Genomic DNA, 26184 nt, shown 5'->3' with positions numbered 1-26184 from the left:
AAATTGACATCCATGGACAAAATGCTGAATTTGAATATCGTTAATTTGAAAGACTTCTTAGAAGTATCTATTAACATTTAGTTGTTATGACAGAGCAGTAATCTGTCTTCACATCTGTGAAAGAGGATGAGTATGCATACATATCATTATATGGACAGCTGCAAGTCTGACGTGCTGCAGACTTCCAGCTTTACTAATCTTGAGAGAAATGATTTGTGAGTACTTATTTGAGGTAAGTTGCATAATTGTTTTGTAGGTTTTTATGAAAGAACACTGTCCTTCTGCATTTGTTGGAGGCCATGGAGACTTTTACGTTGTCAGGCCATGGAGACTTGTACATTGAGCTGTGGAACCTTCCAACCTGATCTGTTACAGGAGGAAAAAAAAGAAGATTTTAAGCTGAAAACTCTATTTATATCCTGAACTAAATTAAACCCAACTCATTTCCTCTCCCCAGCCCAGTTTTTTAGAAAAAGACTCTTCCATGTAGAACTCTTGGTTCTTTGTAGATGCCAAAGGCAATTTATGCTATTTATAAAAAGTATATGTGTTTTCTTTATTGTTCTTATTACTCTCATTTTAACTCTGTTAACCCTTTCTGATTTGAAAGGGCTGTAATAAGACAATATTGGGCTGGGCTGGGCTGATAAGAATTCACAGACTAAAAATTAGAGAAATACTAGAAATCCAAATCAGTCCTTATAAAGGGTTTTCAGTAAAAATATATGGTGAATATTGTGTGTGGAGCAGAGGCTATTTCCATTCTGTGTTTTCTTCATGGAATAAATGTTTAAATCTCTAACGTGATCACTTTGTTCTTTGTGTTCTCACTTACTAGGACATGACAGATAACGGCAACCATCAGTTGGTGGTGAGAGCAAAATTTAATTTTCAACAGACAAATGAAGATGAACTTTCTTTTTCAAAAGGAGATATTATTCATGTTACAAGAGTGGAAGAAGGAGGCTGGTGGGAAGGAACTTTAAATGGAAAAACAGGGTGGTTTCCAAGTAACTATGTACGAGAAATAAAATCAAATGGTGAGTTTTGAAGGGGAGAGCATATTTGCAGAAATTCTTGCTTTGGATAGAGATTGATAGTTGGTTGATTCATTAAAAATGATAATGCTTTTTGTTTGTGCTTGACTGTATTTACTGTACTTCATTCACAGTGATCATTAATCCTCAGGAACTTCTGCTTCCACACCTCAGTTCCCTACACAGAGTACTCTGAGGCTTCTGAGTTAGCAGTAAGCATGCAGAAAACTCCCCATTTTGTTTGCCTGTCTGTCTGTGTCACAGTTGGGCTGCTCTGAGTTCCTTGGTCTGAACTCCTAGAATATGGGATTTTGACTCAGATGCTGACATATTTTGAATTGGTGCTTTGTGTTTAAATAGTGAGAGATTCCCTACAAATCTCTTTAAAAACAACAAAACAAAAAAGCATACCAGGAAAAAAACCCAAACCAACCAAAAAAACTACAGCAAAAAAATTGGTCAACATATCCCATTACTTAAAAGCAAACAATTGCAGGAAGGAAACCGAGTTCTACCAAAATCCACTTTTGAAAGATAATGTATTTGTGATTTTTCTTTTACTTTTTTGTTCATGCTTCTTCAGCTTTTCTTCATAGAGACTTCACCCTTCCACTGAAGTTTTATTTTGAATTTTATACAGTGAAAGTGCCTTCTGTAAATGTCATCTGAATATTGAAACTAACATTACTTTTTAATCTATTAGGACACTGCTGTGGGTGACATAATTTCTCTGTCTCCCTTCTTTATTTATTTTTTTTTAATGTCATTCCTGTCTCAGCTTACTTTCAGAGATTAGGGATAAACCTGGTAGGATAAAACTACCCACGGACTCTGGGAGGATTTATCACTCCTTCCCATGTCACAGCTCCGGTGAAAACACACATCTTTTGAGGCCATGCTAAAGTCATTGGCATGGCTTTTTTCTTTAGGCAGCCATACAGATGCCTGATGGCAAAGTGAGGTTGTGAGGGTGAAACTCTGTTTTTAAACTTACTCTTTCTCCTCCGGTTGCTTCCTCTTATTTTCTTCCTTGATTTGCTGTCTGCAGTCCATTGTTGCAAAATGCTGGTCTTAGATCTGCAACCTCATTGTCCTTTTCAACTAGATTCTTAGACAATTCTCCTAGTCACAATGTAAGACTTGGCTTTAATGTTCTTCATAGATTAATCAGATGCAGCTTATGTTGATAAACAATTCATGAAGCTTGTTTTTTGTCTGTAGTGTTGTAGCATCAGTCATGGTGACCCTCTTGTCCCATTGTTACTCAACTAAATCATTGTGGCAGAGGTCTTGTTTGGATTTCATCAGTTTTGATCTCCAGCGCTTGAAACTGGAACCTGGGTGGGCAGTTAGGCTCCAGAATAGAAATAGCTTTTAACAGTGAACATGTAAGAACCAAAAGTTTCCAGTAACAGAAATTAAGGTGGTTCGTATTTTATTAAGAATATTGCACTTAGGTGAAGTACGTCTTGAAGTCAGAAGAGACAAGAAACTGCAGTGCCAAGGTTACTACCAAGTGCAGTTTGATTCTTGCAAGTCCTTGCAACCCTGTCTGATCCCTGGGGCTGAGATGAACTGTCTCTAGTCTTTACCTTCTAACATTCACTTCTTACCCTCAGAAAATTTTTTTCTCAAGTCCTTTTCCCTCCTGTGTATAGGTGTGTTAGACCAGTGGGTGTTCATGAGAAGTTTCATCTAGGTTATATGTGTGGGTTTACAGTCTCTGTTGCCCTCCTGTGTCCCTGTTCTCTTTAGCTTGTCTTCATTAGGAGGTTTGGCCTTTCTTGAGCTGATAGTCTTACATGGTCCATTTTTCTCAACTTCTTGCGATTATAAAATCCTTACCTCAGAATTTTCCTAATTCAGAAATATTTTAAGTGCTTTCATGGCTTAAGCATGAGGTTTATGTATAAAAGTACCTTTTTTCCTTATGTATTTCAAAACTAATGAGGAGAATTTGATGTTTTGTTAGCTCAAATTCAAAATGTGTTTTCTGTCAGTGTTACAAGTTAATTTTAAAAAAGAACAGAATAGGATTGTTAAAATACTTACTCTTGATTAAGGTCCTGAATATATAATCTGTTTTCAAAATTCTTATAAAGTGTTCTGGCATTGACAGTATGACTCTACCCTTCTTTCTTCTCTTCAGGTGTGGCTTAAAATACTGCAGCTAGTTAGAAATTCTGTACAGATTACACTGCTTTCATTTTTGATGAAGCATTATTTGGAATGCTCCTGGGAAGTTGTGAGTTTGACTAAATAGATTCCCTCATTCTGCTCTAACCTGCAAACTAGGTAACAGAAGAAATGAAAGAAGTTCTTTACTCATGTGTGTTTTCATTTTAATTCTCACAAACTTCATAGGCATTGGATGCTTAGATAAATGGATTTTTGTTCTCCGTTAAAATTCTCTAATCGGAAAACTGTATATTTGTAATCTTAGCTTGTAGGGTGTCTTTGAAGTTAGATATTCAAGGAAAGGAAGAAACAGCTGCTTAGTAATGGGAACTTTACCCACATTGATTTCTTAAAACTTTTAGAAGAAAAGTAAACTGCATTACATATATTACACAAGCAGAACATGTTACATGGTATCTCAGAATAGCTAAAACCTTGCAAAATTATGCCCACCGTGTACCTTACTTGTTTAACCATGCCAGAATGATCAGTATTAGCACAGAATGCTAATAAGTGAATGAGATGAGCTGTGAATGGTTGTAGGACAGATTATGGAGCAAAGCACAGCATTTAGTTTCCTTAAGCTGTGAATAGTCAGTGACTATTTTGGGGAAAATGTATTTGGTTGAAATGGAAAACTTGCTTTATTTTGCTTGAGAGTGTGTGTTTATTCTCTCCCCTTCCTGACCCAAGGGGAAAAGGAAAATTTGTCTCAAATTGTGATAGCTATGATCAAACATATAAACAGAAAAAAAAATTTCTATTCAGGTATTTGCCTTTCAAAAAAATGGTCCATTTCTCTCTGTCTCCCCCTTCGTGCACGTTTTCATTTCCATTTTCAAACCTGTAACATCTTACCTTTTTTAATGTTCTTTGATCACTAGTCAGTAAGTACTTTGAAATGAGAGGACTTTGTTTTCATCCTGCTGTGCTGTTACACATGACAGAGGGTAAAAGGTAAATACCGTGTAAACTTGTTGGGTATTTGACAGTGTAGCCTTACTAAGGTTTTTTTCCTTAAAGTGAAGCAGGAATGGGTGGCATTGTAGGTGGACCCTCGTCTCTTACATTGCTGTTTCTGTCTTGCACAGTAGAGAGATTTGGAGACCTAGTTTTGAGTGTTCCCTTGCAATGCAAAGAGTAGTGGTTAGCCAGAATGGGATGCACTTGCTTTACTACTGTCAGATGTTAATCAGATTTTTAAAAAATCACATGGTCACTTGCTGAATTTTATCCAAGCATAATCCCTTTAAATGGCATGAGATTATACAGAAGGGAATATAGCTTGTAAAAATGACATTTGATATATGACAAACTTTATCCTAATTCTTCACAGAAATTAATGTGTCATTACTATCTTAATCTCTCTTCTGTTACGCTTTCTTGACAGTTAGTATCAGTGCTGGTGCAAACTACAGTGTCAGTGGTTCTTTTGGTTGGATGTTAAAAAAAGTAAAAAAATCAGTGTCAGGAAAAGGTCAGAATATAGTGGAAGTGTAGAATATCAGCTGTTTCCATCCTGTGGTACCTAAGGGAAGGACAGATTCACTTTAAACTTTAAGGAGAAGGAAAAAAAAAAAAGAAAAAAATACCCCCCCTTGCCCCCCAAGACAATTAGTTTTTCTTTCCCCTGCCATGTACACTTGGAGGAGTATTTTGTTCTCTTGTCAAGTGTTATTCTACATACATAAATGGAATAGAGGTTGGGACCAGTGAATGCTATTGGGGAAGAAGTAGTGTCTGTATTGTAGAGTGGACCACCTTGCAGCGATGCTTTAGAACTGGGAACAAGTTGAGGTCTGCCCTCCTGGTGTTGGACGTTGAACCAATTAGTCTAGAAAGACAGGGTTTGCTTGTAGCACTTCACTAATAGAGACCACATAGCTTTTGGTGTCACAGTTGGCACATCTTTCCTCCCCTAATGTCGGATGAAATAACCCAAATCAGATCTTTTTATCTACATTACGCACCAGAACCTAAGTGATCGCAGAAACGTGGTGCTGTTCTTGCAGTAGTAGCATTGAAATGCTTCAGTAAAGTATGTTCTGAAGGCAGTGAATACTTTGTGGAGTAGCACAAAGTAGAGTGTTGCATGAAAATGAATATGACATAAGCTGAAGATGTGACAGAAGGGAGAGAATGTGAGAATGTCAAGTAATTTGAAGGCAAGTGAAAGAAATACTTGCACGTAAATTAAAATAGAATGAAACAAAACATTGGGAAGGGATTGGGTAAATTGTCTCTTTGCAGTCAATTAGTAGATGTTTGTAAAGGATAAGAACTTCATTTTAGAGAGTACATTACATCTTATGTACTACTTAGGGAAAGGGTATAAAAGCATTTGAGATGTTATAAAAGCTGCTTCAAGTTGTTTTGGTTCTACTGAAGATAATGAATTGCTGGAAGAATAATGTTAAAAAGCCTGTGCCTGTGCCACCCTCATTCTCCAGTCAAAGATGATCTGTTAAGTGAATTCTATCTGGTTTATCACTAGCCACTAGACACTTCAAAGCATTATCAAGTGTAGCTGAGGGCAGATGAATGTAATGCTTTGATCACAAAAGAAAGTGATAGTGGTAACCTACCTCCTGGTTTCAGTCACCAACTGGATATGGTCTCTTCCAGTAATTGAGGAAATGCTTGTTTGCCTTGTATCTGATCATACACTGTGCCTGTTCTCATTACACTTCCACTGTTAATGTAATGGATTCAAATTGTGACTAGGGGAAAAGTGAGGAGAAGGGAAAAATCTTCTGTATGGGAAAACTTGGTGTCTGGCTCAGGTCACTCTCTTCCAGTGCTTTGAGAAATGGAATCTCTGTGTTGGAGAGAGCAAGGTGCCAGGGTTTTGCTAATGTTTCAGAAACCTATGGACTTTATAGACATATGGACCTATAAGATCTGTATATATTCCCAGTATGCTGAATGGGGGTGACACCTCCTTGAAATGTTTAATGAAATATGCTTTGTTTGCAAAAGTACTTTTAATGTTCTATTACAAGAATAATAAATAACACTTAAATTAGCATAAACAAATAAAGTGATTTCTTATGTGCAAGATCAGGATTTTCTTCTGTGTAATTCATTGTGCAATAAACTAATTGCAACAAGACTGTGTTTTATTCCTCCTTATGAAGCAAGGCAGTGCTTGAAGGCAGAATACCAGACATGATAGACAGCTGGACTAATTTGCAGCATCTAATTCTGTGTTTCTACAATAGAAATGGCTTTTACATTGTAAAAGCTAAATGTTGCTTATGACTGTTCAGGCAAAATGATTTGAATATGTGATTATTTTTTTTTTCTGTCCTGTTTTTAAATCTGAATTTGGACGTGTATGTGTTTCTGCTGGATAATTGAATCAGCTGAACAGCTGGTAATATAAATGACTGTATATTTCAACAAAAAAATCTCCCACTTTCTTCAGCAGCTTAAGGGGAGAGATGTATTTTTATACCCTTTAAAATAACAAAGAGCCAAAATTCTATGACCAGCCAGCTTTCTCCAGATGAACAATGGCCAGACATCTGTATAATGATAAACTCAGTGACAAGTATTTACCTTTATCCTTAAATAACTCTTGTTTCTCCTTTCCAGACATCTGTATTATTATAAATTCAGTGACAAGTATTTACTTTTATGCTTAAATAACTCTGGTTTCTCCTTTCATACTTTTTGACACATGATTAATAAAGCTTTAGGTATTTAGTGAACCTGAAAGTCACTGTAAATTGGAGGATAAGTCAAGAGCTTCCACAAAGCATGAAAGTAAAAAACCAAGTTCGTGTGAATGACATACTTTTCATCATTCAGTACAAATAAATCAATTATAATTGTACCATAAAGAGTAGCATTATAAATGAATATATAAATGAGTAGCCATACATGCAACATGATTTTAGGTTCTTCTTTCACACTGAGTATTTGATGGCAAATCTGCTTGAGTTTATGGTTTTGTTCTAAGGGGATGGGAGGAGTCCTTGGAATTACTTGTCACTTGGAATTACTTGGTTTTGTAGCAGAGCATGTATGTGCTGCAGGGCTGGTGGCTGAGAGCATCAGTGTTCCCAGCTGGATAACTGCTTGGTCTAATAGTTTTTGTGCTGTCTGTTGGCTTAGATCTGACTTGGGGTGGGTAAGTGGGGGATATTAACCAAAAGGATTTTATTGTCATCTCTGAATATGGTAAGGAAAAAATATTTTTTGCCCTTGTGTGGCAGTTTTAAGGCAGTGTTTTATTTTTAGATTAGGTGTCTTGAGGAGAATTCCAGTGCAATACAGAGAAAAGCCCTTTAAAGATATTAGTACCTGTGTGCTCATGGGGTGTGAGCTGTGCCTTATGGACCATTAGCTAAAGCCTCAGGTCCTGCTGGCCTGCCAGGCGCTCCTGGCATTGGAGTTGAAAGGATGGCCTTCATCTGCAGTCAGCTCACCTGAGATGGCTTTATCCATGGGGTTGCAGCTGGGCAGCCTGAAGAAGCACTAAATTTTCTCAGGAGAGGCTGGTGCCATATGGACTTTTCTGCTTATGATGGCAGTTCCCTGATCAGCTTTACTGTCCATGGGAATTTTCCATGGGCAGCCCTTAGAATGTCTGACTGGGCTTCTGGAAAGGCAGGTCTCTATTTGAGACTTGCATAATTTATTCTTAGCCTGAGGTATTAGGTAAACTAGAGTTAAATTATTTATATATCTTTATTGAAATGTGTTTGAAACAGGAGCTTGCTTTTAAAATAAAGGTAAAACATCCAGTCGATATGTGTTGATGATGGTTTTTTGGTCTGGTGTGGGGGGTGGAGGAGGGGTTGGCTGACAACTTGCCATTTTATAGTTTGGATACAAGTTACTCAAATGCATATTTCAAATGGCATATTAGAGAAGCCTGATAATTAAAAAAAACCCAAAAAAAACCACAAAAAACCCCACCAAAATACCAAAGCAAACAAACCAAAGCACCATAATGTTCTGATAAATATGGTCTCACAAGTTGGTTGAGTGCAGAGTCAAATGTTAGAGATCAAAAAGAGATGCTGTAAATCTTACTGGTTGTTTCTCCAGCATGCAGCATCATGCTTTTGATTTTTCTCTCAACCTCATCTTTGCTCCTTTGTTGATTGTCTTAGAGGAATAGTAATGGTTGGAGGGGAGGCTTTAGGGGTGTGTTTTCTGTGCCTCTCTGTTCTGGGAGTCAGCACTTGGGTAACTCTCAGGACTGTTGTTTTGATCTTGTAAACCAGTGTTGTCCTTCTGGGAAGAGTATGCATTAGTGAAGGATAGATTCCCTCTGGGATTATAGGAAGGATTTATGTTATGAAGATGTTATGAACTCTTTGATGTTAGGAAGAGCTCTGTTCTCAAGTGCATAAGCATTTTTATTTTTTACTTCATTGATAGCAAAAGGCAATTTGTTTTAAAAGATGTTTTTCTGTGATAGGCATCAGGTAAGTCACTTCACTACTGCAGTGTTTTAAATCTCTTGTTTCAACCAGACTGAATGTAATGTCTCACCTCTGGTATGTTCAGCCTTTGATTGGTCACTTGCTTTCACCGAGTTCATTAGAATGATATTAAAATTTAATACTACTTTTGTTTGAAAATGCATAGAGTTTGGAAATGCCTGTTGTTTCTTTTTTAATTGCAATCTGTGACATTTTGTTTTTAAAAATAATTTTTGGAAAGCTTAATTGACTTGCTGGTTCCAGGAAAAAGAATGGGAGTTTTTCTATTTGCCTTCATTGAGGCTAAAGTTTCATTCATTGTAAACTTATGACCCATTTTGATTCTTTACCAGTAATTTGAAGTGCAATTATGTATGTTTGTCAACGAAGCACTATTTTCACTGTCTTGTATGATTAATGTTTTAAAGCAGTTTGTTTGACCTCTAGTGTTGAGCTATGAAATTGCACCTCATTGACCTCAAAATATTTTACATTTCAGAAAAACCGGTTTCCCCCAAATCAGGTACATTGAAGAGTCCACCTAAAGGCTTTGATACTTCTGCAATTAACAAAAGCTATTACAATGTGGTGAGTGATCATTTTTCCTCCATGGAAGGTATTATATACAGTAGAATGTCATTTAACTAAATGCTTTTATCTGCACAGAAAAAAGGCAGCCTTGTCAGGAAGTGCCAAAACTAGATAGGGGTGTTAGCGGGTTCTCATATAAACAAGGTCATCATTAGTTTAATAGAATATCACACGCACAGATTCTTAAGCATGATGCAAAATTACAGTCTAAAGCAAGTGAATAATAGGCATTTATGAAATATTATGCTAATATTACTTACTTTGCTAGTTGTTAATTTCCCTGTTCTCCCCATCTCCCAAATATGCAGTGTTTCCCCAATCTCTATGAATTACTAAAATTCTGCTGTGTTAAAATGATTAAGAATACTTATGCCCTTTTTATTGAATAAGAGATTGAACATTTTGAAACAGTTTGCTTCTTTGTATTCATGCTTATAAATCAACTCTATTATTAACTTTAGGAACCTCTCCCTTACACTGGTGGATAGATTTCACAGCAAAGCGGTACAGCCAGAGTCAGCCTTTAACACATCCCCAGGAATTCATAACCTGGTACTCAGACCTCTTTAGTAGATGCATGTAAGGAACATTCCCAACTCTGTCTTTTAAGTGTGTTGTAATCATTTTGAGAATAATTTTTTTATTAAAAGCAGATACAATGGAAAGCAAAAAAAACATCTTACTGGTTTTGTTAAGCACTGCTCCCTGCTGGTGTAAAACCAAACCACAACATTTCTTTCCCTTTTCTTTGAAGCAGCTGCCATTGTTTTTTATTTTGTCAGTTTTTAGCAACAATCAAAAGAATTGTTTTATGCTTTCATCTTGTGTGGTCGTGGCATGAATGACACCAACCACCTGGAAGAACAGGGGTGTTTTCTTTTCTGCGTTGAAAGTGGTGGAGCAGCCTCCTGCTCCTCCCTCTGGCTTGCCTCCTGCCTCTGTTGGTAGCTGCAACTCCATGGAAAAGGGTGGGCTACAATTATTTGGCTGTTGAATCCCACACCTGCTAGTCAGGATGGAAAGTACCTGTGCAGGCACACCCTTTCTTCTGCAGGAAGTAAAGACCTTACTGTGGTATATTTAGCGACAAAGTATTGGTTTGTTTTCCTTTTTCCTTTGTTTTCACTATCTCTCTTTATAGTCTTGATTGTTTTTTCCAAAGTTGTTGCAGTGTGTAGTAGAAAATGTGTTTGTCTTCTCTGTTTGATGTTGAAACCTATAATTTTCAGTGCAAGGAAAATGAAGTGACTGCAAGGACAGGAGATTTAGTTCCTTCGCTAGGTAGAAGACTGCTCTTACTTATGTTTAATCTGCTTTTATGTTGAGTGTTTAATCAAAACAAATTGGGACATGCCTTGAACATCAGACCTTTAGATTGGGGGGTTTGGTTTAATTTATTTGTTTATTTAAAGTAATTGGTTAATACATGCCTCATTTACAATTTTGTATTTTTTTTTCTGATAAAACTCAGTATGATCAAAAGTAAGAGTTGTAGCTGTTCAATTTAGACTTAACTAAAACTTCAGTTTGACTGTGTCCAAAATAAATTGAATCTTGTGGTTGCATATTTTACTTTGTAAGAGCAGTGCAAACCATTTTGGGGGATGATAGTGTACTTCAGTGAAAATAATAAAAAGTATATGTCTGAATTTGTTCAGGAACCCAAGTTATAATACACCATGCAATTTCAAAATATCACCTTTGGCGCCTTTTTTTAAAATAATTGTTCCCTGGATAACTTACTGTCATCATGGAGGCTGAAGCTATTCTATACTTTTAGAAGTAGTGCTATAGCTGGCTTTTAAAATAATTTAATAAAAAAAAAAAAAAAAAAGAAACTAGTGACAATCAGACACCTAGTCCTGGACTTAGGTTATTTTTCATGTTTTTCAGGTGCAACTCTCTTGGTGTACTTAACTTGATGTAAGAAGATTCAAGCTGTTTTGACTGATAGCTATTTACTAACTGTTGACACATTGTGGGGGGCAGAAATGACCAGTTCATAATTATGTATACATATATATATACATACATACATATATATATATGTTGTAAATTAGAACACTGACCCTAGAGTACTGTTCTCAAATATGAGAACAACTGTGAACTGAGTAATTGCCTGTTTTCACATTTTTTCACACTGTGACAAATACTCTCACCTTTTTTTTTTAAACTTGCCATTTTATTCTTTTTGTTCTGAAAATGAGAGGCTGTGCTATAGCAAGCACTTTGTTTCAGAGAAAGCAAGACTCCACTGTTGTGTCTAAATCTAAATGTAAACATGTCTAATTTAAGTTTTTCTTGAAAATTATTAAGTGCTTCTGATGGGGTAGTAGGTTGACCCTGTGTGGATGCCAGGTACCCACTGAAGCCACTCTCTCTGTCCCCTCTGCAACAGGACAGAAGAGAGAAAAAAACCCAACAAAGGATTCATGAGTTAAGAGCGGGGAGAGGTCACTTACTGATCACCATCATGGGCAAAACAGACACTCAGAGTGGGGTTATTACATAAATTCATTACAAACAGGATCAGAGCAAAAAAGAGAGAGAAATAAAATAATCTCACCTGCCCCTCCTTCCTTCCATGTTTTCTCTCCTCCCCCCCAGTGGTGCAGGGTGATAGGGAATGGGGATTACGGTCAGTTGTTGTTTCTGCCTGGACTGCTGAGGGACAGCAGTCCTTCCCTGCTTCCCTCCTACAGGAGACAGTCCTTTGCAAACCACTGCAGCATGAGTCCGTCCCACAGGCAACAATTCTTTGTGAAACTACTATCTCATGGGTCACTCCTCTGTGGGGTGCAGTCCTTCGGGAATGAACTGTATCAGAGTGGGTCCCACACAGGGCCACAAGTCCTACCAGGAAAACCTTCTCCAGCAGGGACTCCTTTCTCTGCAGGTTGCAGGTCCCTGGCAGGACCCTGCTCTATCATGGGCCTCCCATGGGGTCACAGCCTCCTTCAGATATCCACCTGCTCCATCATGTGCTTCTCCATGGGCTGCAGGGGGGTCTCTGCACCCTGATGGTCCTCCTTGGGCTGCAGGGCCTCAGCTCCAGCTCCTGGAGCACCTCCTGCTCCTCCTTCTACACTGACCTTGGTGTCTACATTGTTGTTCACATTTCTCATTCTGCTCTTCACTGACTGGAATTTCTCAACTGTGCAATAACTTTCCGTTCTTATGTATATATTGTCATGGAGGTTTTACTATCATTCCTAATTGGCTCAACCTTGACCATCAGCAGGAAACCCATCCTGGAGCTGGCTGGCATTGGCTCCACCAGACAGGGAAGCTTCTAGCAGTTGCTAACAGAAGCTCCCCCACCCTTCACTACTGAAACCTAGCCACAGAAACCCAATACAGATGCCAGTATACCTATAAAATAATAATTTTTCATAATTACTAAATATGTATGATTTTTAAATGTAGTGAAGACAAACAACAGACTCATTGTCTGAAGTGAAAGCAGTTTAACCTGTGAGTTGAGCTTTTGTTCTGTCTTAATATGTAGGCTGCAGACATGGGACTTCTCTGTGCTAGAATTCTTATCAGTCTGTACTGATAACTAAGTTAAGGTAAAAACAGAACAGCTCCAAATAAACCTTTGGCTACTGGTAGCTGAAAGGATGTAGCTCGAGTTAAAGACTAAGTGTTAAAATCTGTGTTAAAGGCTCTCTTGCCAACCAAGCATGTATTGAGGCTGGTACTCTTGGACTGCTTGCTATTTTTGAGTTGTGGCCATCTCCCACCAAATGGGGATGTGCTGAGACCCTGTAAACCCTCTTGATTGATTGTTGCTGTTTTTCTTGGGGAAGGTTTTGTGCAGGCAGCACCTATGGATACATTTGCTGGACTGAGGACAAAATCAAAGGGCAGTTCAGAGGAAGTCCAGAAGGCGGTAGGAGAGGCTCCCTTTCTGGGAGGAAGACTCGGATAGGCTAAGGAAAAGGTGCTTAATGTCAAGAGAGGAACTGCTTTCACCACTTTCCTTTGTTCTTCTCATACTTGTAAATATGTTCTTTATGGATTCACAGAGCTCTGTCTGAAGTTTGTAATACAAACCGCATACCTTCTAATCTTAGTGTGCTTAATTGGTTGCACCTTGCAGTAAGTGTTGCTGACAAGACAGATATTTGTTATACATGTACATTTTGCCTGGCTGAGGAATGCAGGTTAGTAGAGAATGCCAAGGTCTTGTCCTCCATAGAATGGTGCAAGTCTACAGCAGTGCTCAATATGAACCAGACTTGTGATTAAACATCGAGCATTCTTCATATAGAAGTAATTTAGCAACAACTCAGTGGGCATTTTCTTGCACGTTGAAGACAGAGCAGGCGTTACACTTGAGTTTTATTTTTACTTGAGACTCCTTGAGAATTTATAACTTAGTGTCCAGAATAAAATCAGATTATCTCCGCTCACTGTTGCCTTGAGATTAAGTAGGTCAAGAAAGGGGCAAATTTCTCCGTGGTTACGAGTATTTGGATGACCTCATTTTTCATTTAACTGTTTGAAAAGTAATGGAAAATAAACACTTCTTTTGAGGCTATTCTATTGAAGCTGGATCAAGAGTTTGTGTCTACTGAATTTCGTAAGAGTTTTTGACGACCCTTGAGATATAGTACACTTATGCAGTGCTTTACACTGCCCCTCTCGAGGGCCTGTTTTAAAGGATTCATCTCGCAAATTCTGACTCAGGAAAATCAGATACAGATCACAATTTTGCTGAAGCACAAGATATTTTGGTTGAGTGCCATACTGCTATGAAAAAGTGGGAATGTGCTAACAGATTATGCCCAAGCGTGTCTGTATTCTGCATTTTTTTCCCTCTGAGGTGGAAGGCGATCGGCTTTATGTAGGTCATTTTAAATCAATTTTTGGGTGGTAGTTATTGCCTTAGGGAGATGGCTGAGGTTTTGTGTGACAGAATTGTTAACCATACTTGAATTTTCCATGCTGTGTGATTGAGAGAGCTGGTGCTGTATGAGCTCAGTTGTCTGTGTCTGCCATTCATCAGTGTTACGGACTGCAAAAGCTGCCACTTCAATGCTGCTCTTTTGGTACTCGGTCTTATCTGTGCAAATGTTGTGGTGGAGTTGTGGAAACAAGGTCTTCAAGGTCTCATGGGGTCTTGCAGCAGCCAGAACGCACAGAAAGCAGGAAAGGGAAGAAAGGTGATTATTAGATCATGCGGGTGAGATGTGGATATGAGGAATTGTAAGGGTTCTCTGGTGCCAAAATACTGAATTGCAATGCTGACTACTTGTCACTTCAAAGCACAGTCCAAGCGTTTAATCCTCATAGCTTCTCAGTGAGGTAGGTAAGTCAAGCTGGGAGAATGTGAGATTTCACAGAAATAATGTTTTAGAACTGTATAAGCAAAGTTATTCTTTAAAAAATATATTCAAAGTAAAAAATGTATGCAGTGGAAATTGTACTTGTTAAAAAAAGGGAAATAGATTTAATGTGTCCTAGGAAGTGTTTAAAGCCATGTATATCTGAAGTAGTGTGTTGTAATAGTGTGAACTATAGGTTTTGTAGCAGTTTTATTTACAGTTGGATTTATTTTCCTTTTTCCACTAATTATCAGAATGCTAATTCTAGTTTCTAAGCTTTCTTGTTATTGCCTCCCCACCCTGTTTAAGTCTTTTTCCTCCAATTCCATGTTCTCTGTATTGCAAAGAAAATCATAAAAAATCCAAACTAACTCAGGAAAATAATGAGTGTGTCCAACGTAAAACTGGTTTTATTTCAAGCTTTTCAGACAGCTGTTTATAGCAAAGAATGAAAATACTCTTAGAGAAAATGGACCAGTGGTGCAACCTTTCAAGATCTCTAGAAAATTGGTTGATTTTTAGTTTTGAATGTCTTTTACTACTGTTCAGTGCTTCATCAGGGCACTGTGTCTTTGGTTTTTCAGTTCTCCTTTTACCTACTAACGGCTGTATAAGAACTTTGGGCTGGGAGATTTTTGTAGAAAAAACCATATTGAAAAAGATTGGTCTTGCATTTAGTTTTGAACCTCACGGATGCTAAGTACTTCTATATTACCATTTTAACAATTTACTTTCTTTGTTTTATATGTGTGTAAGAGAATATAGGGTTTAGTTAGTACTATGATCAGTGGAAATATTTCTGTGGTCTAAATGGTCAAAAAAACCCTTAACTTTTTTAAAATTTGTGTCTCCATATTGTACTGTATGCTGTAATTTTTTAGTTAGTAACCATAACTTTGACATTCGTCTGCCACAGTGTTTAGAAGAGAATGGAGACATTTTAATCTTCAGTTCGGGATTCAGTTTTGCAACAAAAGAATGAACTCAAAAATGGTCTCTCTTTCTCTCCCTCCAAATGAATAGAAGCATTCAAGGAATAAGCAGAGTCAATGACACCAATGAAAGGAACAGTGAATTCTTCATTGACATACTGATCTATTTAAAGTTATTTCATCAGGTTTGCATTTAGGAATGAATGGCTTTTTTTATTTCCTAAGAAAGAGTATTGACTACAACAGTGAATAATGCACTCAATTACAGTCATTCTTATAAATGCTGAAATGAGATATTACTGTAGGCTTGACAAATATGGCATGTAGCAAAATGAGAAGGTTTGTGGTGTGGCTTATGACCAGTGAATACCAATAAGTTTTCAAAGTTCAGCTCTGTTCAGTGAACTGTATTTAATGCTGTTGATTGTCTTGCTAAACCATTAACTTTCTGGAGGCAGAAAGTAATTTGCTATCTAGAAGCAGAGTAGAACCTGATGTGACTATATTGGAGGATATCCTAAAGCAGACTTCCTGGAGATGGCCCAGTAAAATGTTTTGTTTTACATATTTGGGGAGTATACCAGTTGTTGGTTTATATTCAGCCAAAAACCAAGTGTGTAGTGTATTTTATAAATTCTTGGCTTTGCATCAGAATCTGTTGTAGTTTTCTCATGGTAGTGTATTCCAAGTGGAAGTTTAGGCAGCCCCGTTTAAAAATAATGTAATAATGCCAAACATTTTGCTAAATAAAGTTGGCAATTACTTGTTATTTGTAAATCTGTTAATATTCAGATGTTCTAGGTAGAACAGCGCATTGGAATAAGTAAGCGCTTTGCTACCAAGATTAATTGTAGTGTGTTGTAATTGAGACTGAGAAAACAACTTTATTTGTTAATTTCTCTCACAACTTCTATTGTACTTTACCAGCCTCTGATGATCTGTGACTGTTCTGAAGAGCATAGGAAGAATAATTACACCTGGGTTTGGAAGAGCGCTCTGTGTAACATTCAGATTTTGCAATAAAGTTTTTAAGTAGTGAAATTCCTGTTAGCTTACCACTGTTTTTGCATATGGCTAAAGGATGGCTCATTGTGTGTATAGTGGATTTTTTCCCTATGAATTTCATAGATGTATACTATTCAATGCTTTCTTGCTGGTATTTGCATTTTTAAGTAGGAACACTCTATTAAGTTTTTCTTATGCTAAGTAAATTTTAGTATACTTTAAAACTGGTCTTTAAAAATACCAATTAGCAATTGTCATTTATTGTAGGTGCTACAAAATATATTAGAAACAGAAAATGAATATGCTAAGGAGCTACAAACAATGCTTTCAAACTACCTGCGACCATTACAAGCCAGTGAAAAGTATGTGAGTTTGTTCTGTGTTTTAAATTAAGTTTGGTATCTCTCATGTATGGGGGAGGGTTAAAATTTAAGTATCAGTGTGCATTTTCCTCTGTGGACTGTGAGATTCTTGAGGCAGTCCTTGCTTTTATTCAGTTTGCTTGCTGACTGAAACCGTCAGGTCCTTGATCTAAGAACCAGTAAGCACTTTCTTTTGATGCTGTAGATTGTATTAATGCACAGTTAGTCAATAACTGCAACCTAAACACGTTTTATTTACTTTTGCTCCAGGTTAACCTTGGCAAATACTTCATACTTAATGGGAAACCTGGAAGAAATAAGTTCTTTCCAGCAAATGCTTGTACAGTCTTTAGAAGAATGCACCAAGTAAGTACTATGCATGCCAGATAAAGTAAAATTCTACCACACAAATGTTTTTTTATTACTTTACCTGTTGCTTATGTTGTTGGGCATAATTTTTTGCTCCGCTTACTGTAAGAATTGTTGCCACAGCAGTACAGTAATAGGTGTTTGGAGAATGTATTGATTGCTTGTACAGGTAGATATTGGCCCTAGCGTGCAATTGCAGAGGTAGAAATTTTGATTTAGTTTAACAGCAATTTACAAATTTCCATGATGCAATTGCATCATGGAAATGGTGGGTTTTGTTCTGGGGGCATGAATTTTAAGTACTTTCTTAAAAGTAGGAGAAAGAATGAACAGACCTTATGTAATGGTGGAAGTGGAGAAGGAGGTAAGTGGCTTGGATGAAGCTCACTCTGAGAATGCTTGTGCTTAGTATTCTTCTGACCTGAGCAGTGGTGGTTGTCAAAAGGTACTGGGAGAATCTGTCCGAGATAGGCAGAAAGAACAACCTGAATTAAATAAAACCCGTTAATTCTTGTGCTGCTATAGGAAGCATGAAGCACAGAAGGAAGGGGATGAAGACACTTGTCCTCCTTCCATAGTTGAGGCTGAATTGGTAACTCAATATTTTTCATCTTTGTTACCTCAGCACTTGGGGGTGCTAGAGAGAAGGTGACCATATCACATTTGCATTGTCCTAACAACTTTATGGTGTTCAAACTCCACTGAAAGTAAAACTTCTGTTCCTAACCTCAGTTCTGTCATTTCCCTTGCCTGTCTTCTGATTTTGTCTGACCATATGGTCACATTCCTAATTCAAATTTTCTTAGTTTCTACCAAGTTAGTAATTTGAATTGCTTGAATTTGAGGGCTTAGACAAGTTTCAGTCTGCTGTGAGAATGAATGAATGAATGTCTTGGATGCAGGAGAAAATACCTCTTTTGGCAACAGTGATCTTTAGGTCACCTCAGTGTGTCTTGTTTTGACCTCTCCCTCCTCTCTTCTGAGCTGCTCTGTGTGAAGAAACAGCTTTGTCATGACAAAGTATAAGCTGCATCTCCACCAGGCAGTAACATATACCTGGGACTGTTGCTGGCTTCCCTCCTACCCCCTGGCTTCTGCCCTTTTCTACTGCCTCTATACAAGTTATACCAGAGAGAAGGGAAGGGAGGACGGTGTAGTTCAGATGACTGTTCAGCAGAGTAATGGAAACATTCTTGAAATGGTCTTTCTTTCGTGCTGTGTGTGAGAAAGAAGGATATTCATTCCAGTAAGTTAGACTTGATCAGTAAAGTGTCTAAATCTCTGAAAGTGACCATTTGTCAACAAACAATATGCTTTGTTTTCTCATTCTTTTGTTACTGTGATTTTGTTCCTGTGAATCAGACCTTAGGGAAATAAAGTACCTTGCATGGAACAAACGGTCATCTTTTGAAACATTTTGTTAAGGTGGTCTTAAAATCAGGAGTAGGAGATCATATGCCTTAAATATTAATGCATAATGTCCTTTATTTGTTCTTTCTGCTTAGTGAAATGTTGCTGTGTAATAAACGAGGTACATGCTGGATGCTAGTAGGTAGGCAGAGGAAGTGATGCCCTAGAGTTACTGAAGGGTTACTGCAAATATTCTATGTTATTGTCATTCCATGAATATGCTGGTCATGCCAAGTTGTTTTCAGTTTAATTTTCGTCAGTGTCCTGGTGTTTGGAATCTAGTCCATCATGATTCCCATCATGTAGAAGAAAGCTTGCTCTACTGCCTTTTTTTTCTTTGTCATTTTGCCATGTTTTTTTGGCTGGTGAACCTGTTCTGTAAACTCAGACTAGCTCCTGGGCTGAAAATAGATTTATAATTCTATTTTATTTTTGGCAGAGAACTTACAGTGACATTATTGAAGCACTTCATATTGCAACATCTGGTGTGGTGTTTTTTCTAACTTGACATGTCAGAATGAACAAATGCCAATGTCCTGCCTGTTGTAGAGCTGCCAGCCTACTTTGCTCAACAAATTTGTGTTCTTGGGCATGAGGTGAATTTTGAATTCCACACCTACCTTGAAAGAGTTTTTCATTTGAATTTTCTTTTTAACAAATCCTGGCATGTACCTCAGCAGCAGAAACTTTCCTGTACTGTACTTCTTGCCTGCATCACTTTGGCTTATTTAATTCTTGTGTTGTTAAACATTGGGTTGTGGGGTTTTTTGGTATATAATATGCTGTAGTGGGTACTTTGTGTGTTTTAGGGGAAACAGTTGTTTGAATTTTGGGTTGATTTTAGTTGTGTGCCACCCTCCCACTCTGCCCACAACCTTGTCCTCCTTGAATGTGTCCAGGCTGTGGGGTTATTTCTACCTTTGTAATCTCTGGCCTGAGTGATCACAGTGAAAGTATTGCTCTATGGGTATTTTTGTAGCTGGAGATTGAACCTGATTTGAAGCTCTGCTCCAAAAAATATTCTTCCATTTACGTGGGAACAGAAGCTGTCAATCTATGGTTGTACCTGTCAGTAAGGACAGGCATGTGACACACAGGCATGACTGTTGTGACACCAGCCTGCATGAACTGCTGAGGTATAATCTTCTCTGTAGGAAATGGAAGTCTTTTAGGTAGTATCACAGACTTATCCCCTTGCCCTGTAGCAACCATAGCTTGATTTTGTCCCCTCTCCCTCCTGTCCCTTCTCTTGCAGTCACGGTAACTGTATCATCTTGTTCTGTGTTTAAGTGCGAGCAGATACTTCTATTCCTGAAGTGGAATGGAATTAAAAAAAAAAAAAAGAGATACCAGGGTGTGAGAGGGAGGCTATTTAAATGCAATCCAAAACTAATTAGTGTTTCAGGTTTAGTTTTGGAGTGCAGATACAAATTAAGTCTGTTAAAGGGTTTATCAGAGTATCATCCTTTACTTTTGGTTATTGTGGGTATCAACAGAAGCAAGACTATCAATATTAAGTAAATTTGAACACAGTGAGTTTAGATAACCTGAAACAAACATGTATACTAACTGATGTCTGATAGGTAAGGCAAATAGACAATAGGGAAAGGTGTGGTTTTGAAGAGAGCATTGAAAATTAGACTGAAGGGTTGTAAATGAGTTGAATAGTGCCTCATTTTGTGCAAACAGTAGTTTAGAAAGTTGAGAAGTGGCCCCTTAAGTTTCAGTAACCTTATTAACTGTGAAGCCTCCGGAGATGACATCCAATCTTATGTTTCTTCACAAACTGCACCCCTTGGAGTCATTAATCACAATTATCCTGTAATAATTTTTACAGACCTTCACTTCTCATGGGTTTTCTCTGCTATCAGCTTTTAAGTTCAAGGCATTTCTCTTTGTTGACCTCCTGTGCAAGCATGGCAAACTTAACACTGGTGCTCCAGCTCCTTCAAGAGGCTGAGAGAGTGGCAGGAAATTCTGCTGTTTATCTTTGTGGGAGGAGGTGGAGAAGATTAGATATTCTGTAGTATTGTCACCTTTTTTTCTATCAGCTGTCAGTCTAGCTTTAGTTCAGTTCTCATTGCTGATTTTGATCTGTCTTAAAACTAACCTTATTGTTCAATCACACTTACTTTTTATTTCTTTCCTTAAATTACCAGGCAGTGGGAGCCCATTTTAAGTCTGGAGAAACAGAACTGATAGCCATTGGATATAACTCCAACAAGCAGATAATGTCAGGTAGTTTAGATATAGTCATATGATAATTCCTCTAGCATGTGTACAACAGCAGAGCCTCTGTTGTGGTTCTCTTACATCTGTAAATAGAATTAAAAGATGCCTTTGGCTTTTTATAACTGAAGTTGTTACAATTTATATATATGTATAAATATTTATATGTGATTGCTTTTTAATTAAAGTACCAAATATGAGAAGAATATTGGGATGACAACTTCAGAATGAATTGTGAAATAACTATGCTCTTTATTGAACACATTAGTTACCAAAAGATTTATATGATGTGGTGATACACATTAGATTGTTGGTTTTTCGGCAGTTAAAGGAGGTATAGATAATTTACCTACTGAAAATAGTAGAACACTTGCAACTAGTGCACAGATTAGAGAAGTCAAAGGGGATAAGTTGCCACCCACTTATGAAGTCTTTTAATTAGCTTAATTCAACAAAGAATGTGCAGTATAAAGTGGCAATGCATGTGCAACACATGAAAGAGAATAATGTCAGTCTTTGATTCTGCTAAAAGAAAGCAGATGGAGAAGACACAGATGTCTGCTTGGTGCAAACAGCCATAATTCACCCTCCACCCCCATCACTACAGTATGAAACGAGAATTTAACCATTTTTAGCAACTGTTTATTGGAGCCTCCTGCTCTTTAATACTGAGTTATATGCCTTGAGTACGTCTACAGAGTTTGAGACTTTGGCTGCATCTCTTACTCGAACAATGTATTATTAGCTCATGCTTAGATTTATTTAAAGGGGACCAGCTGCTAGGCAGGAAATGCTGCTAGGCAGGCTGTAAGAATAGCATTCCCTCAGTATGCTGGGGAATGCCCCTCATTTTCCTCTAGAAACCTGCAAAAGCAGAGACTCAATCAGTGCTACTCAGCAGCAGCATTGATTTCAGAATTTCAGCTTTTTTTTTTCCAAGAGAAATAAAGATACAGACAGTAAAATATGAGCCCTAGCCTTTAATATAGGGAGTGCTGATAATGTGATCAGAGTGTATCTGGCGTGATGTGTGTGCTAGGGGTTCACTCAGCTGTCGTTTTCTGGGAGTCTGTAATAAACATCACTTTCAAATCAGAAAGTGTGTTTCCCCTGCCTTGCATTTTGAACATCTCTACAGTCAATTTTTACTTCTTCTGGGGTAAGTCTTCCCACGCTGTGCAGAGGGACTGAACAGCTTAGTAGGAGACAGACTTAGTGTTTTGAAATTTGGGGGAGTGTTTCTTGGCATGAACTCTGAATTTTGATTACTATGAGCAAGCCTAAGGAGTGGGACAAGATGACTGAGCAGGATGGGAACATCCCCTGCCTGGAGGAGTGGTTGCCCTGGAAAGCTAAATGGTTTCTCTTCTACTGAGGTTCACTGGAGCATCTCTCACTTTTTTCCAGAGGGAATATACTAAATATTGATGTCTAGGAACTTTATGTACATGTTCAGGACAACTATAGAAAATCTTGACTTCTAGAATTACTTTTTTTTTTCCCCAGAAAAACAATATTCTTCAAGAGAGAATTGTTGAAACTAATTTTAGCATGAAGCCCTTTGACTGTACTGAGTCTGTTGAGTACTTACTGAGGACTCATTTAGCTTTATAGCAGAGTGAAATACTGGCCTTAAGAGTAGTAAAGTAGATAACAACAACAACCACAAAATCCACTGTCTCATCTTGCAAAGGAGCAAGGACTGCATACTTTTGTTAGGAGATGCAGTCTTTATGCATGGAGAATAAGTGCATGGAGAAATTGAAACATTTCGTCTTGCACATGTTGTACAGTGGGTTTAGGCAAGATACCAGGAACAAGTTTGTAGTCTAGGACTGGTGAAAGTTTAGTGTCTCATCTTCTGGTTAGCTTCAGTGTGGGTTGTACAATTGGCTATTGGCCATACCCTACAACCTGCAGCTGAAGAGGCTTAGTCCTTCAAGTGGGAGTTGCTCTGTCAAAGAGTTTCATCCCTTCTGACACCCTTACAATATTGCTCTTTTTTTTGTCCAGTTTATTTGTTCTCACATAGGAAGCATCCCAGTGTAGGTGAGTGGTTCTGAGAATGGGGGCACAGTAGCAGGTAGGATGCGTGGCTAGTTAGAATATATGCTTTTTTTCTATCAGTTGGTGTATAACTTGAAAATTATTTTAGATTTAAAAAAAGTGTTTGAGTGTGCTTTTTTTGCATCTGACCTATAAAGCTTAAGGAGTTAATAAGACTGGAAGAACTGCACTTTTTCTTTCATCCCCACCCTACTTATACTGATGCAAAAATCACAAGTCAGACTTATACTCTCTGTTTGTACCAGACTGTACCAGTTCTAAGCTGGAGTCATGCAGCCAGTTTCAGATATTTATACTCCAGATATTTTCTTGCTGCAATTTGTAATAACAATTTCTGCTAAAAACTTTCGAAAATTACATTGTGTCTATTCATACTGTCTTCCTTCATATACTCTCCTTCTTTACTTAAATGACTATGTGTATATTTCTCTGGCAAACCTGATCAAAACTGATTAGGTTTTCCAAGAGTGTGTGAAAGTAAGCTTTTCTTCTAAGTATTCTTTTGCTGAGTCATCTTTTTTTGAAGTCACTGAGGCTGTTATTATTTAAGCACCATTTTATACTAGACAAAATAAGCTCTTCTGAACAAAATTGTGAAATTTTCCTTTACTACTTAGCAAATGTGGTGTATTTGACCATAAAAGATGTAGAAAGTATGAGATACAGAAGGTATTTCTGCACTGATGGTGGTAAAGCAGCACTCTTGCCCTGGTTACAACCCAACATAAAAGTGCTTTATGGTCCTTAAAAAGGAAGATGAGTGACAGTTGTGTAAAAACAGCCTCTTACTGCACTGTCACTGGCTTCTATTTGTGTTACCAGAGCTTAAGGGGGTACTTGGATCTTTTAATGAATATTTAAAGCCTATCATCTCTGCTGGTGTAAGGTAGAAGGAGAGAATCCTGTTACTACTCTGTCCAGTTTTTGTCTTAATTGCTGAAATACTGCTTTTAAGATTTGTCATGGCATATATAAATGCATCATAAACTGTTCTAACAGATGGGTATATTCACTGAAAATCAAGTCATTAATTTTTGAAAATATTTTGCTGAATGACAGTTCTACAGGTATGTATTATATTCTGCCTATACTGTTGTGGCATAAGCAGAAGGAAGAAAAAAGTGTTGGATGCTGGTCAGTGACCATAGAAATCTATCTATTGTTTTCATAAAAAAACCCCAAACAAAATTAACAACAAAACTCCCAAAATGAAACCAAACAGGCAGTATGTCCTGGTTCTACCCCAGCCAGCTTCCAAGCCTCACGCAGCCGCTCGCTGACTCCCTCTCCCACAATGGGAACGAGGTAAAAGCTACAAAACTCATGGGTTGAGATAAAGACAGTGTAATAGGAAAAGCAAAGGCTGCTCACACAAGCAAAGCAAAACAAGGGATGAATTCACCACTTTCCATGGGCAGGCAGGTGTTCAGCCATCTCCAGGAAAGCAAGGCCCCCTCACGTCTAACAGTTACTTGGGAAGACAAACACCATCACTCCAAACATCCCTCCCTTCTTTCTTATTCCCCAGTGTTACATAGAGTAAGATGTCCTGTGGTATGGAGTATCCCTTTGGTCAGTTGGGGTCAGTTGGGACAGCCCCATACTAGCCACTGTGAAGAAAATTAACTCTACCCTGGCCAAAACCAGCACACAATGTACACTGCTTTTCTAGGCTTTATTTCTATGTCTGGTTGGTGTTACAATATTTTCATATTCATTACTCTGTTTTTAGGTTGCCTGAAGCTCAGCAGAGGGTTGGAGGATGTTTTCTAAATTTGATGCCTCAAATGAAAAACTTATACCTTACATACTGTGCCAACCATCCATCAGCGGTAAATGTTCTCACAGAACACAGGTATGTTTACTTTGTGGTCTTTTAAGTCTGATACCAAAAGGTGTGCAACATACTTGCATTGTAAAGCTGTGATGCGTCTTTTGACATGTGTTCGGATGGTGAACCTTGTTTAAGGAAAAAAAATACACTTTTTAAAAAGAAAAGACAAGAAGCCCCACAACATAAAGCTGTTCCACGTGATCAGGACCAGCTTGTCAGTTTTGGCTTTTTTCATTGGAAGAACACATGATGGACTCTGAATACGTAAAACTTTATGGTTGGCGTCTTTGTTTTAAAAATCTTGAGGTCAAAACAGGTTTGTAAAATCATGGCATAATTGACATGACTACTAGTAGGCTTTCCAGACAATTAGTGCACTGTATGTACACTGTATGTGTCTGTATGTACTTGACTTCATAATTGTATACCCTTAGCTTTGCTTTTGAGTGATATGAGTGTGAGCTTTTCAAGTTTACGAAGTTACTGTTTTCTGTGTAAGAAGTAGGATGCCGAGTTAACACGATTGCTTGGCTTTTGAACAGACCTTGAATTTGCATAGAGGATGCCCTGTATCACTTTGAGGGAAAAGTATTGAGGCCAGAATATGATTCAAGAAGTCTGCTTTCACAAACTTTTGCTATGTATTTGTGTTCTTCTGATGACCCACAAGCTGAAGCATCTGTTATTTTGGGGCTGTTTATTTGCTTGTGTGGTGCAGGACAGAACCATGACTTCTTCTTGAGGGTTAGACATAGGACAAATTCTAGCAAGGTACATACTCTTTTTTGATTCGTCCCCCCTTCCTTTTTTGTATTCTCGTGATGGACAGAAGTCCATCCTCAAGAATTTTGAGTATTCTTAGCACTTTGTAAACGAAGAGGAGCACAACTGATTTTTTACTAAAGTGTTAGCTTCTTTCACAAACTCAAATTTCATTTTAACAGCAACATCCTGTGGTGTATTTGTGAGCTTTACTCATAATATTATGATGATAAACCCCCTAGTTATAGATAAAAACCCTAAGTATCACTTGTTAGTAATACATGCAACTATGGTTCAACCCCAGTTTACAGAATCAAGATGCAAATTCACATTACAGTATAGGCAGAAAGAAGGTAAGTTTTTGTTATTAAAATTCAGTAGGACAATTGTGTAAAACTGCCTGATGAAATCCATTAGCGTTTGCTGGCTTTCAAGTGGCCCTCCTCTAATACCATTTTTGATAAATGGTTAAAATACTTAGGTAATCTGTGTCTGTGGGGTTTTTAATACTCTTGGGCTCGGATTTTTGTGTTTGTTTATGTCTTTATGGTCTTTCCATACAGAGGTCTGGGATTTAAGCTATAGATGGAAGATAGCATGTGATAGCAAAGGATTATCCTAACTTTCTGAACTCCGA

General features: G+C 37.8%; 1 protein-coding gene across 7 annotated transcripts in view; it reads left to right on the top strand.

Moving 5' to 3' along the window:
• The window catches only part of ARHGEF7 (Rho guanine nucleotide exchange factor 7), a 120949-nt gene that overhangs the window by 52520 nt on the left and 42245 nt on the right, over positions 1-26184 (top strand). For 6 of the 7 annotated variants that reach the window (XR_007631128.1, XR_007631127.1, XM_050334099.1 and 3 more), the window contains 5 exons: positions 839-1040; positions 9153-9241; positions 16782-16876; positions 17147-17242; positions 24684-24806. Coding sequence is in view for 5 of the 7 variants with exons in the window: in XM_050334099.1 (XP_050190056.1) it covers positions 839-1040; positions 9153-9241; positions 16782-16876; positions 17147-17242; positions 24684-24806 (605 nt within the window). In the remaining 2 variants the exon portion in view is untranslated. Of the gene's footprint in view, positions 1-838; positions 1041-9152; positions 9242-14349; positions 14416-16781; positions 16877-17146; positions 17243-24683; positions 24807-26184 lie in introns of those variants that run through there. The other variant, XM_050334103.1, reaches the window with a different exon arrangement.

Source organism: Myiozetetes cayanensis, unplaced genomic scaffold (assembly GCF_022539395.1).
Source record: "Myiozetetes cayanensis isolate MyiCay16 unplaced genomic scaffold, myiCay2020 scf5-8, whole genome shotgun sequence".
In the NCBI taxonomy this organism is placed as follows: domain Eukaryota; kingdom Metazoa; phylum Chordata; class Aves; order Passeriformes; family Tyrannidae; genus Myiozetetes; species Myiozetetes cayanensis.
The sequence above is the reverse complement of the archived record's forward strand: the minus strand, read 5'-3'. Positions and strand labels throughout refer to the sequence as shown.